Source organism: Meleagris gallopavo, chromosome 20, assembly GCF_000146605.3.
Source record: "Meleagris gallopavo isolate NT-WF06-2002-E0010 breed Aviagen turkey brand Nicholas breeding stock chromosome 20, Turkey_5.1, whole genome shotgun sequence".
Lineage (NCBI taxonomy): Eukaryota > Metazoa > Chordata > Aves > Galliformes > Phasianidae > Meleagris > Meleagris gallopavo.
In genome coordinates, this window is record NC_015030.2 from 8,207,437 (window position 1) to 8,218,893 (window position 11,457).

The 11,457-nt window shown below is 43.0% G+C and overlaps 1 protein-coding gene across 5 annotated transcripts; it reads right to left on the reverse strand.

The window, feature by feature from the left end:
- Positions 1-3,724: 3,724 nt before the first annotated feature.
- ADAP2 (ArfGAP with dual PH domains 2) lies at positions 3,725-11,385 on the reverse strand. Of its 5 annotated transcripts, XM_031556348.1 has the most exons (9): positions 10,715-11,381; positions 9,970-10,061; positions 9,750-9,835; positions 9,311-9,420; positions 8,543-8,689; positions 7,749-7,832; positions 6,467-6,529; positions 5,136-5,213; positions 3,725-4,634 (listed from the first exon to the last, which is right to left on the reverse strand). In XM_031556348.1, the coding sequence occupies exons 1-9, from the start codon at positions 10,799-10,801 to the stop codon at positions 4,416-4,418; spliced, it is 966 nt and encodes a 321-aa protein (XP_031412208.1). In that variant the 5' UTR covers positions 10,802-11,381; the 3' UTR covers positions 3,725-4,415. The 5 variants fall into 5 exon arrangements, with proteins under 5 accessions (XP_031412208.1, XP_031412210.1, XP_031412209.1 ...); XM_031556350.1 differs by lacking the exon at positions 7,749-7,832 and having other exon boundaries at positions 10,715-11,385; XM_031556349.1 differs by lacking the exon at positions 6,467-6,529 and having other exon boundaries at positions 10,715-11,383.
- Between the last annotated feature and the right edge of the window lie 72 nt (positions 11,386-11,457).

Genomic DNA, 11,457 nt, shown 5'->3' on the forward strand with positions numbered 1-11,457 from the left:
GAGCGCCTCCCGCGCCCGACCGCTGCGCGCCCCCCTGAGGCGATCCGAGCCGACGGTGCTATGCGCGCCTGTGCTGAGGAGAAGGCGCGTGCCGGGCTTCCCTCGAGCCAAATTGTGTAGTAATTGCTGAACAAAATGTAGTAAAACGCTGCTCCTGCACTCTCCAGCATGAGTTATTGTTGGGAAATCAGAGGTGGTGAGTTTCTACCCGCATTCTACCACTTCATCACTTCCCAGTCCTTTCTCAACTGGGTCTTTGGTATTCTGTGAGGTCGTTCACTTCTGAGCACTCTCCTCAGTCTTCTCTTGGGCTGCTTTGCCCTCCCGTTCAATGAACACCAGTGTATTTCTCTCGTCTTTCATACAACTGAAATCTTTAGTAATACGGCTTTTGATCTGAAAGGCAGAAAACACAGAGATCCGTTTTTTGTTAGAAAAGAAGACAAGTGAAGTACGAGAGTTTATTGTCCCATCTCACATGCTCTTTGACTGACCAGGAAGACCCAGATGTATTCAAAGGAATAAAATGCATTTGATACTGTCCTGCATTGCTTGCAGTGAGATTTTGGGCAGTTGGGGGATTCCAGGTAGCTGCAGAATCACAGGGGAATAAACTAATTGCAGGTAATGAAGTACAAGAGGTACCTTTTTTTCCGCTGAGATCCTTTCTCAAGATGTTGATGTCCTCTTCAGTTGGAGATGCTTGGAGATGTTTTGTATCCGTTCCTTCTTTAAAGTGACACATTTAATCACTTATCTGTATAATCCTCAGAGAAAAAATGACTAGGTTAAACAGCGGGATAATAAAAACCCTTACATTATTGATAGTTAAACACTGGGCTGGTAAACACAACTAACTGTAAAGTTAGCATTCAACAGTCCTAAGTTATATATTCAAATATATTTATAAGTTTAAGATCTTTGCATGACTGCAGAGACTTAAGACTTTTTAGACACGTGTGCATAGTGTTAATGAAAGTCAGTAGTCAGGTTTTGCTCATTTCCAGCAAGGTCTGAGAGTTATTGTAAGCAGAGACAGTGAACCAGTTCCATTTTGTGTCATTCAGCTGGGTGGAGCTGTAGCACTGTACAACGGTGTTATGTTTCATTTCAGGAGTCTCCTGTGCAATGTTCACACAGTAAATAGCAACACAGAAGTGCTTTGTGAAAAGAAGAGGGAAAGAGCTGATGATGACTGAAATAACAAACAACTGCCCTTCAGGATGCTCAGTGCTCAAGGCTATGTGATTAGACTAACCTCCTGCAAAGGATGAAATGCATTGGGATTACATCATTTGCTCATTACAGATTTTAACTGGAAGAATAAAAAGAGAAGACCAAAGGAACAGCAATGGAAAAAGGACAGCAGAAAGATGAGAAAGAAGGAAACAAGTAAGGAAAGATTTACAGATGTTTTAGGTTTTAAGCCCTTTAAGTATCCTCTCATGGCAGCCCCATCTCTTCTCTGAGTATTTCCATCCTTCCCCGTTCTAAACTGACCTGAGAGCTTGCTGATTTAGGCAACTTCCTGAACTTTCTAGAGTTCAGATGGCCCACCTGTCCAGCACTAAGATCAACTAGTCATTATATCTTAGACCAGCTGAGCACATTCTGCTAATAGTTCTTTCAAAAAATGCAGTCTTCAACTTGCAGACACCACCAGTGAACTCCACACATTGCTTCAGCTAAAACTATCTGCCCAAGTGAGCAAAACACAACACTATTACAACAGTGCCAATATTAACACATGAAATACAAAATATCCAGGGAAAAAAAAAGAAAAAAAAAGGGCAGGATGGAAGGTGAAGTTAACTCAGTCCCAGCCATGCCCTGGACCCAGGGGCCCCACTGGCATTTAGAATAGTGGCTGAAGTGCAGTGGGGAGAAGCACTGTCTGCTGCTGCCTAAACCTTCTCCCCAGGGCCATGTCCTACAGAGCTCTAGCTGTGATGAGCACCAGCTCCAGAGGATGTGGGTTCATTCTAGGCCTCTAAGTCTTCTTCCTCCACCTCTCTGGGGATTAAGTTCACCAGAGTGGCCAGCTCCTGGTTGGCTGTACTTGGTAATGCAGGACTGGCAGAAGCTGTGGGTGCAGCCCATGATCTACATGGGGCCCATGAAGTAGTTCAGGCAGCAGCTGCTGCTTAGTTCCACATCTGCCTGCAGTCGCACGAAGTCAACAGCAGCAGCCACAGTGCAGTTTCGTTTCCCACAGGCCCTGTGCTGCTGCCATGTGTGGGGTGCAGGGAGCCTCAGACTGGGTGGAGTTATGCAGCCCCGAGGTGCTGTGCCCTGCAAGCCAGCCTGCAGCACTGAGCTCCCCAGGGCAGAGGCAAGGAGCTCCCACGGGGCCCCAGGACTGTCAGAGAGGTTAACGCAGGTCCAAGCTTAACTGTAGAAATGAACTGTCACATGGAGCTAGCTCCCTGTGACCTGGCCTTGACTTTTATTGAGTCTACAAAAAAGATGCTGTTACATTGCTCCAGGGTTTCTTTTTCTCAAGGAACTTCCTGATTTTGTAACAAAAGTCATATCAGTGTTGCTGACACAGTGGGAGACCAAGCATCACCACAGGAGCAGCCCCATCCATGAAGCTGAGGTTACTGAATGGACTGCGCTCTTCTGAGATCATCCTGAATTATTCAGCTCATCTCAAAAGTGCTTTGCTATTGATTTCAGAGGATACAGGCATAGGCTGTTAGATCTGAACCAGCACGTGAGCTGGGAGATTAAGTTAGTGGGAATGTATCAGGAAACAAAACTACTGACACAGATTGCTCAAGGTCAGATGATAAGAGACAGGCAGAATGATGATCTAATTCATTTTTTTTTCTTCTGTGCTGCTGTAGAAAGAGTTAATCTTAGTAATCCATGCACATATTGGTACTTCCTCATTCCTGTAGAAGAGAACTATTTGGGGTAACTCATACTGGCTGGCGAGCGTCAGCAAAAGGTGGAAGCTTGATCAGAAACTTAAGTTTGCAAGACTTCCTTTTGATTTGCCAACTAAGGGAATCTGAAAAAAGTAATTAAATATCTGAACAACTGTTCAGTAGAACCAAATCTCAGCTTTAGCTGTGAGGCAACAAAACACTCAGTGTACTGTATCAACAAATATAAATCCTCACCCATTCCCCCATTTTTTAGAAGCTGACACAGACCAGTGTATCTTCATCCTGAACTCATGTCTTGACTGGAGAAGTAGGTGGGGCTGCTTTGGAGGAAAAAAAAAAAAGGAAAACGGTTTCTACATATTGCATTTGCCACTCCCAAAATAATCAAATTGCAGCAACTGTTGAAAGCAAGGATCTAAGGGTATGTCATTAGAATGCTTCCACAACATTCTTCACAATTCAAACTTGACTTTTAGTTTTGAGGACTTGTTTCTCAGATCCTCAAATAATAAGAGTCTACAGGCCAGTTAGCCTCACCTCCATCCAACTAATTCTGGATGTCATGTCCAAGCCCAAGCAAGTGGAAGAAAGAAAAGAAGGTTATCAGGAGTAGTCAACATGGATGCAGCAAAGGAAAACCATACTCAACTAATCTGTCATGAGTGGTTGGGTAGATGAGGGAAAAGCAGTGGATGCTGCCTGCCTTTTTGTCTCCGAGAACATCCTTAGAAGATAAGCTTAGGAAGTGTGGGATAGATGATACAAACATACATTATCAGGGGATTGGAGCATGTGATCTCCAGCAGTCCCTTCCACCCCCTACTTTTTTCTTTTTACAGTTTCAGTGATAAAAATAACACTGTAAATGACATTAAAACCATTACAAGGACAACAACCATGTCCCTAGCTGTACAGAAGATGCAGGCAGGTATAGTAGTTGCCTGCCTCTGTTCTCCCCTCCCTCCCCCCCCCAAGAAAGACATCCAATCATTCCAGCACGTATTTTTATCTTTCATCTATCCAGCAGGACATGCTGCATTGTCCTGGCAGGTGGTGATGTCTTTGCCTCTTGGTCACTTGTTCTATGCATGCATGTAACAGATGGTCACATTTACTGTCAGAATATATGTCATGGCTGCATTGTCATGTACATTTTTCAGGAATCCTCAAGGAAATTCATACCAGTCCTCTGTGGACAAACTGACTTTGTTTCTTTTTCCATATAACAAGAGCTACTTTATCCCTACATCAGCCTAGGAAGGCCTCATCTGCTCAAAAGCAGAGAATGTAAGGAAGAGTGAATGCACTTCAAAAGAAGGGACAGATAATTTCTGAATATCTGCATTCCCTTCACTCATTTATTTTGCCACCCTTCCTGCGCCTGTAGCTGTTGAAGGAAGAAGCCCTTTGTAGCGCAGTCTCTGAATGGGCTTCAGCACCATCCCTGCTGACAAAAAGAGAATGCAGACCAGTGCCAAACAGAGCCCAAGAAGTGCAGTTCACCGGAACTCAATGTTAGTCTCAACCAGACAAGGGCTGGGCAATTACTCCATTCAAGGCATCTATCCACTCTCTCTGCTCCCTATCGTTCTCACACAGAAACAAGAACTCTCTCATTGGTGTGACCATGGTGATCCCCGATTTCCTCTTCTTTACTGATATTCCCTGGGGCAAGCCAGCTCGTACTTCATAGCCCTCGACTCTCCTTCCAATAAAAACTTGGCCTTGTGGAAATGCATCCTAGAAGGAAGGAAACAGAAGATATTCATTAGCCAGTGGACAATGCAGCTCTAGCAGACATTATTCTATCCCTTGACATGGAGCAGGAGGAGCTGGAGATGAGTGGAAGGGTCACTGAACTGGTGACAAGCAGAAACTTACTAGAGCCATTTCACACTCTTGAGCATTCTCAGAAGCAAGAAGAGCCTATACTTGCAGAGCTGGTTGAGTGTTCAGAAGGAACACTTGTAAGAGGAATTCTTGTAAGAGCAATGGTAGGAAACAATATATTGCCCTCTGGAATATCAAACATCTTGCCTAAGGTTCCATGTGTGACTACAACATGGCTGGGAAAAAAAACAGGCTGATACCCCCGAGAATACCCGCAATGAAGGAGATTAGCTCTAGAGATTACCTTGTTTGTTTTATGCAGCTACTGGGAGAGCTGGATTATAACAGACCCTTTCTCCCCACCCACCTCCATGAAGGAACTTGTGGAATAGTGAAGAACACCCTGTTTACCAGTGGGTTTTTAAAGTACAGCAGGTTTCTCTCTTCAGAGTCTAGGCTGAACCAGCGCATCTTAAAGGTCTCCTTCTGCTGCAAGTAGATGGTAGAAGTTCTTTAAAGACCAAGTCCCAAAGACAAATTTTTCCCATTCAGAGCAGATCCCAAGGTTGCTTAAACGATTCTGAGCTTGAATTCAGTTTAACCCATCCTCTGAACTGGCAACTAGTGAGTCACTGCTGTGTGCAACTGGAGATTTGCATTTAGTGACAATCCTTTGGATAAACCACGGAAATTCATTTTACTAGCAATCTAATCAGGTTAAAAAAAACTACAGTACATAGATTAATCAAAGTCACTGCAGAAAAATGATCTGTGAGCCAGTGGTTATCATGAGGAGAACATGCAAACAACTTCAGGATTTTGGTTTGGGATGTTGTCCCTACAATTGCAGCATGGGCATTTATTTTTTAAAAGTGCTAATTCCATCAACTGCACTCATGGAACCATTCCCCGAGATATTCATTGCTCTGTGCTGAAGAGTCCTCTGCCAAGGCTCACTCCAGTTTGAGCTGAGTTTAGGCCTCAGGAAAAAAAAGCAAGCCAAAACATGCTTGTAGCTGTGAGTATACTCTATACCAGTAACTGCAGGAAGATGTGCTGGGAGGCTAGCACCGAGGTAGGCAAAAAACAAACAAACAAAAAAACAAACAACCCACCATCAATATTCAGTATTTAATCACTAAATTTTTCAATAGGACTTTGACTCACAGCTCATCCAGAGGAGCAAGGCAAGAAGTAGCAGCATTCAAACAAGATCTCCGGTCTTCCTATGCTCCTTTAGCAGAGCTTGAAATCTCTCTCAATGTTTCAATAAGCAGCAGCCAAGTACTTTCCCACAAAAATAAACAACCAACCCAATCCATAGGTTTAACACAGAAGAATTCGCCGCAGTAAAGAGATGTGACTTCTGTGCCATTAACTTAAAAGAATAGGGAAATAGCGGGGGCTGGCATGTGATTTTCTGTTCTAGGGGTAGCTGCAGTTCAAGAGCTGTAATTAGTAGGCAACTGATACAGTAACTCATTTAGGGTTGCCTAACAGTACTTTGCATTTCCACTGCCTACTAATCCAGCTTGCTTACTCTCCAAGAAGGAACCTTCTTCACAGTTTCTTCTCTGTACAAAGTAAAACATGATCCCAAATAACACAAGCTTGAATACAATGTCATTATTAACCCAGCCCCCTTAATAAATCATTTATAAGTAAGCACCATAGTATTATCAAGTAATCTCCTTCTGGAAGAATCTTGCTTCTGTACTGTCAAGTAGGTAATCTCAACCTACCTTCGGTCCTGTTTTCTCCATATATCCTTCTTTGATATAATTTCTTGTGATCCGGGGTATGATCTAGAACATACACATAAATATCTGCCATCTCATTGAGGCTCATTTTTCTGTTCTTTTTCTGTCAAAGCAAATCACTGACAATTTTGGCTTTTAGGGCTTGGGGTTTTTTTTTTGGCTGCTCAGCAAAGGGAAGTCTGAATTAAGAAGGAACACAGGATTTTTGAAAGACTTCAGTATAAAAGGAAACAGGGAGTCTTTCTGGCCTTAAACGTTTACTTCCTTTCTGCATGTTAGCCACAGTGTGACCTTTTTTTCTCTTCATCTTCTGTCCATCTCAAGGCTTACTACTAATTTGGCACGGTATATAGGCTGGCTGTTGTCTGGTTGCTTTCAAAGAGATGTTAATTTTACCTATCTATGATAAGAAAAGTGACTGTTTTAAAGAATGTGAAGGAATACAGCAGAAGAAGCAGCAAATTCAGTGATGCTCACTGCAAAGAGAAGAATAAAGTGGGACAGAGCATCTTTGTGTTTGAGAACATGATATTCCTGCCTGGCAAGGAGATGACCAACAACCGGTCAGTGTAAGAGAAGCCCAAATGTGTTTTTGTTTGCCATTAAAAGACTTACCTTCATTTCCATCTTTAAGACAGCTGAATACTAAGGAATATTTGTTGGCACCAACAGAGACAGTGAGAGAGAGTGATTACAACACTGAGCATGAATGATTAGAGTGATTACACGGAGTTTGTATAGCTAAATACAGATATGTTTTGAAAAGCAAACAAAGATTTAGCTTTCATATCCAATGTCAACCAGAAGGAAAAAAAAGAATGAGGTGCAATTGTCAGCACTAGCTGTGCAGAAACACAAGCTTCAAATATATCAAATAAGAGGGGAAACAAATGCACCATCTCCTAACATATTATGAAAGTAAGCATTATGGTCTCTCAACGAGGGTCTCTTATCTGTTTAGTACACAACTGCATCTGCTTTGCAGATTCATTTTTCCCCAGTGCCATCACATAGAGTCTGTCAACAGTTCCACTGACATCTATACAAGTTTTATGTATTTTAAAGCTGCTGCCTCCAAATCACAGTATTAGAAGCATGCTGAGGCACACTAGGAACCTGCCTCTTTCTCCAGAGAAAGCACGATGGCAGCTGGCATTTCCAAGCCTGCATACTGCTGTTTGAGCACCTGGTTCTGGCACAAATGGGAAAATGCTTTCCCATAATGTGTTTGCACAGACTGCTTCATGCCTTGTTAAGTTCTCACCTCGTGCTCAGGGAGAGCTGGGAAGGTTGTTCTGAGATAATGGTAACGTGCAGCCCGAATGGCATTGAACCAGTCAACAATCTCCTAAGGAAAAGAGCGATACAAACAAAAAGACAAAAATAACATGAAGGGGTAAGAATGATGCCTTTCCAAAAAGGCCTTTCTCCTTCCTTGTTATCTCTTTGCAAATATAGAATTTCTCTCCAAAGGCCAGAGAGAGTCAGTGACTTGTCCCAGACTCCTGAAAAACACTCAGCTTCCAAAATAAGTTTTAAGCCTCTCCAAGAAGTTTCTGGACGTCCTCAGCATGGAGAATCATCCAAGTTTGTGTACACAGGTTTTTTCAGTTGCTTCAGTTATGGATTCTTTAGAAACCCTCATACCTGGAAAGACTTCAGAACTGTATCAAGAGAAGAAACAAATCTAACAAAACCTGTAGGCACGCTTCTTAAAATCACCATAGTTTGTTTGGAAATAATGCAGAACAACTACATTCTTCATGTGTATCAAGAGGCTTCAAAGAATACAATCACTGAATTATATAAAACCATCAGACAATTATCTTAGACACTTATGTGCCACAAAGAACGTTTGAGAATATTTAGTGTGTGAAGCTGAATACTCCAACAGAACAGGACCAAGATGTTGTAGTTCCTAGTGTAAAATTCTGCAACATTCTAAATTATACAAGTCATAGTGATTTTGAATCAGACCCTGCAAAAACAAGATAGCTTTTCCAAAATACAGACCCAACATCTGAGAATACTGCTCATTCCAAAATCTCTGACATTCACCTTTCCACTTTCATGATAGACAAAAAGGTTCCTTGTTTGACCATCTGTCTTGTATGTGATTTGCAGCCCGTGAGCATGATGGATTTTCTCTGCCTGGAACATCACATTCAGTTTCTCAATGCTGATAACGGCTTTTGGACCTTTGGGCTGTGAAGTGAAAAGCATCACTGTATTAAAATGGTCAAAAGGAAGGCAATGGAGGACAGATTAGCTGAGAACTAAATCCTCGCTGATCCGAAAGTGCCTGATAATTTGATACATCTGGAGTATAAAAGCCCAAGTTCTGCGTTACATAAAATCACCTACACAACTCCCTTTCCCTGACAAATGTTTGGCTCTGGAGTGATGTGTCTGCACTGCAAACATTCTCTCTCCAACTTCATAGTTGGAAATCAATTAGCTACATTCTCCCATGGAAGGGGAACATGTTGAGGACGTTGCTGCAACAGCTGATGAGAGAATATTTTGGTAACGTAAGAGGTAGCAGCTGCTAACAGATCTCCTCTTCATCTTGCTATTCACTATCCATTTCCTTTGTTCACTAAGGAAAAGGAGGCTGCAGGGAGGCAATGACAGAGGAGAAGGCGGATTAATTCCAAAAGAGCAATTGTCTAAGATACCACAAATGTTAGTGTGGAAACATCTGGGTTGCTCCTAATACAGGCTGCTAGAGACAAAGCTATTTGTGCTGTTTCCAGCTGGTAAGGAGCAGAGCCTGAGGCTGGATGTAGACCAGCTACCTACAACTGACTCTGGCTGGGAACTCACTTCTTTAGTGTAGTACTTCATCACCCCTTCCCTTGCTGACAGGAGAAACCGCCTCTGCTTGAACTGCTTGCTTTCCCGTCCACGCTTCCAGAGGAATCCTTCATGGCTACCTGCATATTGGGTGGAGACAGGTGTCAGACAAAGGCAGCACAACAGCACCATTTTTGTGCCACAGAGTTTCAAGTTTCTTTTCCATCTGAGAATTTTCACTTCAAATAGAACAAACCAGTGGAGAACCACAGAACTGTATGAGCATATATGAGCTAAACATACTCCGTAATTGTTGGGAGCTTCTTCTCAAAGTCACAGACTTGAAGAACTACATATCCAACATTTCATTCGATGCAAGTCATCCCTAAAGACCTTCAAAGGTGCAGACAAAGTACTGCACTGTTGGCCTTGAAACGAATACCTTTTCTCTGACAATCCTAGCTTTTACCTGCAGAGCAAGGATCTTGGCAGACTCGGGTGGCAACAAATTCCTCACGCTCATATTTAGCTCTAATCCATTGTTCTCTTAAAACCCTGAAAGAGGAAGACATGGATAAAGCTGATCTGTCTCTACCCTATTTTCACCGACCACCCCAAAGGACCTGCAGAGGGAAGCAGCAGTTTGATAGCTGTAAAGGTCTGCTGCACTGAATAAACAATCAACTTACAAGCAATCGCAGGACTGGGGGATGTAATAATAGGGAGGGACTTTTGCTTCATATTTAGCTTTGGCACAGAGATTCCCGTGCTTCTTCATAAACTGCAATACAAAAGAAGATCCAGTTAGGTCTGCAAATACAAAACCAATATCATGTAATGAGCACAAAATGAAACTTGGATCAAAGGGAACACTGCATATTTTGCTCAGTCTCACCCTACCTTTCAGCATCTCTGGAGTTTATAGATTTCCTTTGGAACTATAGTTTGCACTTTTTAGATAGCTGGCCCTTTTCAGTACTTCAAATTCTGAACCAGATGGGAGGGAACACAGTGTTCTGGTCATTAATTAAAATGACAGAAGAGAGAAAGGAAATAAAATATATTTATGATCTCCCTTTATCTTCGCCTATCCCTAGAAATAAGTTATGGTTATGTTATTAACATTCCCACAGAAAGATGACAGCTTGAAGCAATATTTAAGGTTACTTTCATTACTAAAGGGAACACACTAACTGGACATATCAGTAGGATCTAAGCTTTGATATGCAGATCACTGCAGCCTGTGAGAAATACAGCCACCTATCACTGTAATTTGATTGAGTAGGTCATAGAAAATCCCTGAAGTTACCCATGCAGTTAACTTTGCTCTGTGCAGCTTTGTTCCTCTGTCCATGGTGGATGGCACAAATTCTGAGTCACAGGTTATGCTGAAATACGGAGAAAGTAAGCGAATTATTCCTTTTCCTTCCGTACCTCTATAAGATCGTTCTCCCAGAAGTCAAGCCAAAGAGATTTGACCCTGCTGACTTGAGGAAGATTGCGATGGATTCCGGAGCACATCAAACAAATGAATATTCCAAGTTTGTAAGAGGCCCACTCTGGATCTAGACACAAACAAGAAGAATGTACTTTATAATACTGGTATAAATAACTGGGAAAAGGCACAGACACTCACATACAGCCCAGGTTTCACACCTAATGCACCAAATCCCACCTCATTGTTTACGGCTGCCATTTGCACACATTTAGAGGAACAGCACCTGCTTTTCCCTCTGAAGAATGCAGCCCTGAAATCTTTTTTCATAGACCATTTGTTTAAATTTGTTTAAAAATTAATGTGATCGTTCAGGCAGATGAGCAGCGATGTGGAAGCTAAGCTAATTATTAGTTCATCGTGGAAAGTTCTTGTTGCTGAATTTGGAAGGCTATTTCGGACAGCGAGCGCAACTAAGATCACACGGAGCGCAGCCGCCCGGGACCGCAAGTGGAAGCTCCCGCCTGCCGCAGCCGCGTCCAGTCGATGCTGAGAGGCGCTGCAAGCGCGCCAGCAACTTCGTTTCCCCGGCCGCCCCTCCCTTATCGCACCGAACAAACGGCGCTTGGCGCTCCTTTGCAGCCGCTGCGGGTAATCGACCGACTATCGGGTCCCCCGAGCTCCGCAGCCACCCGCCCTCGGCTCCTCTCCTGCGGCGCGGCGGCAGCTCCACACAGCCCCA

Excerpts from the sequence above, each read along its gene's own strand:
- ADAP2 (XM_031556348.1), bottom strand. The coding sequence starts at position 10,801 with ATGTGCTCCGGAATCCATCGCAATCTTCCTCAAGTCAGCAGGGTCAAA. Across the intron at positions 7,833-8,542 it reads TCTATCATGAAAGTGGAAAG|GAGATTGTTGACTGGTTCAA; the intron begins GTGAATGTCAGA and ends TCTTTTCCTTAG. Across the intron at positions 4,635-5,135 it reads TGTACTTTAAAAACCCACTG|GATGCATTTCCACAAGGCCA; the intron begins GTAAACAGGGTG and ends CCTTCCTTCTAG.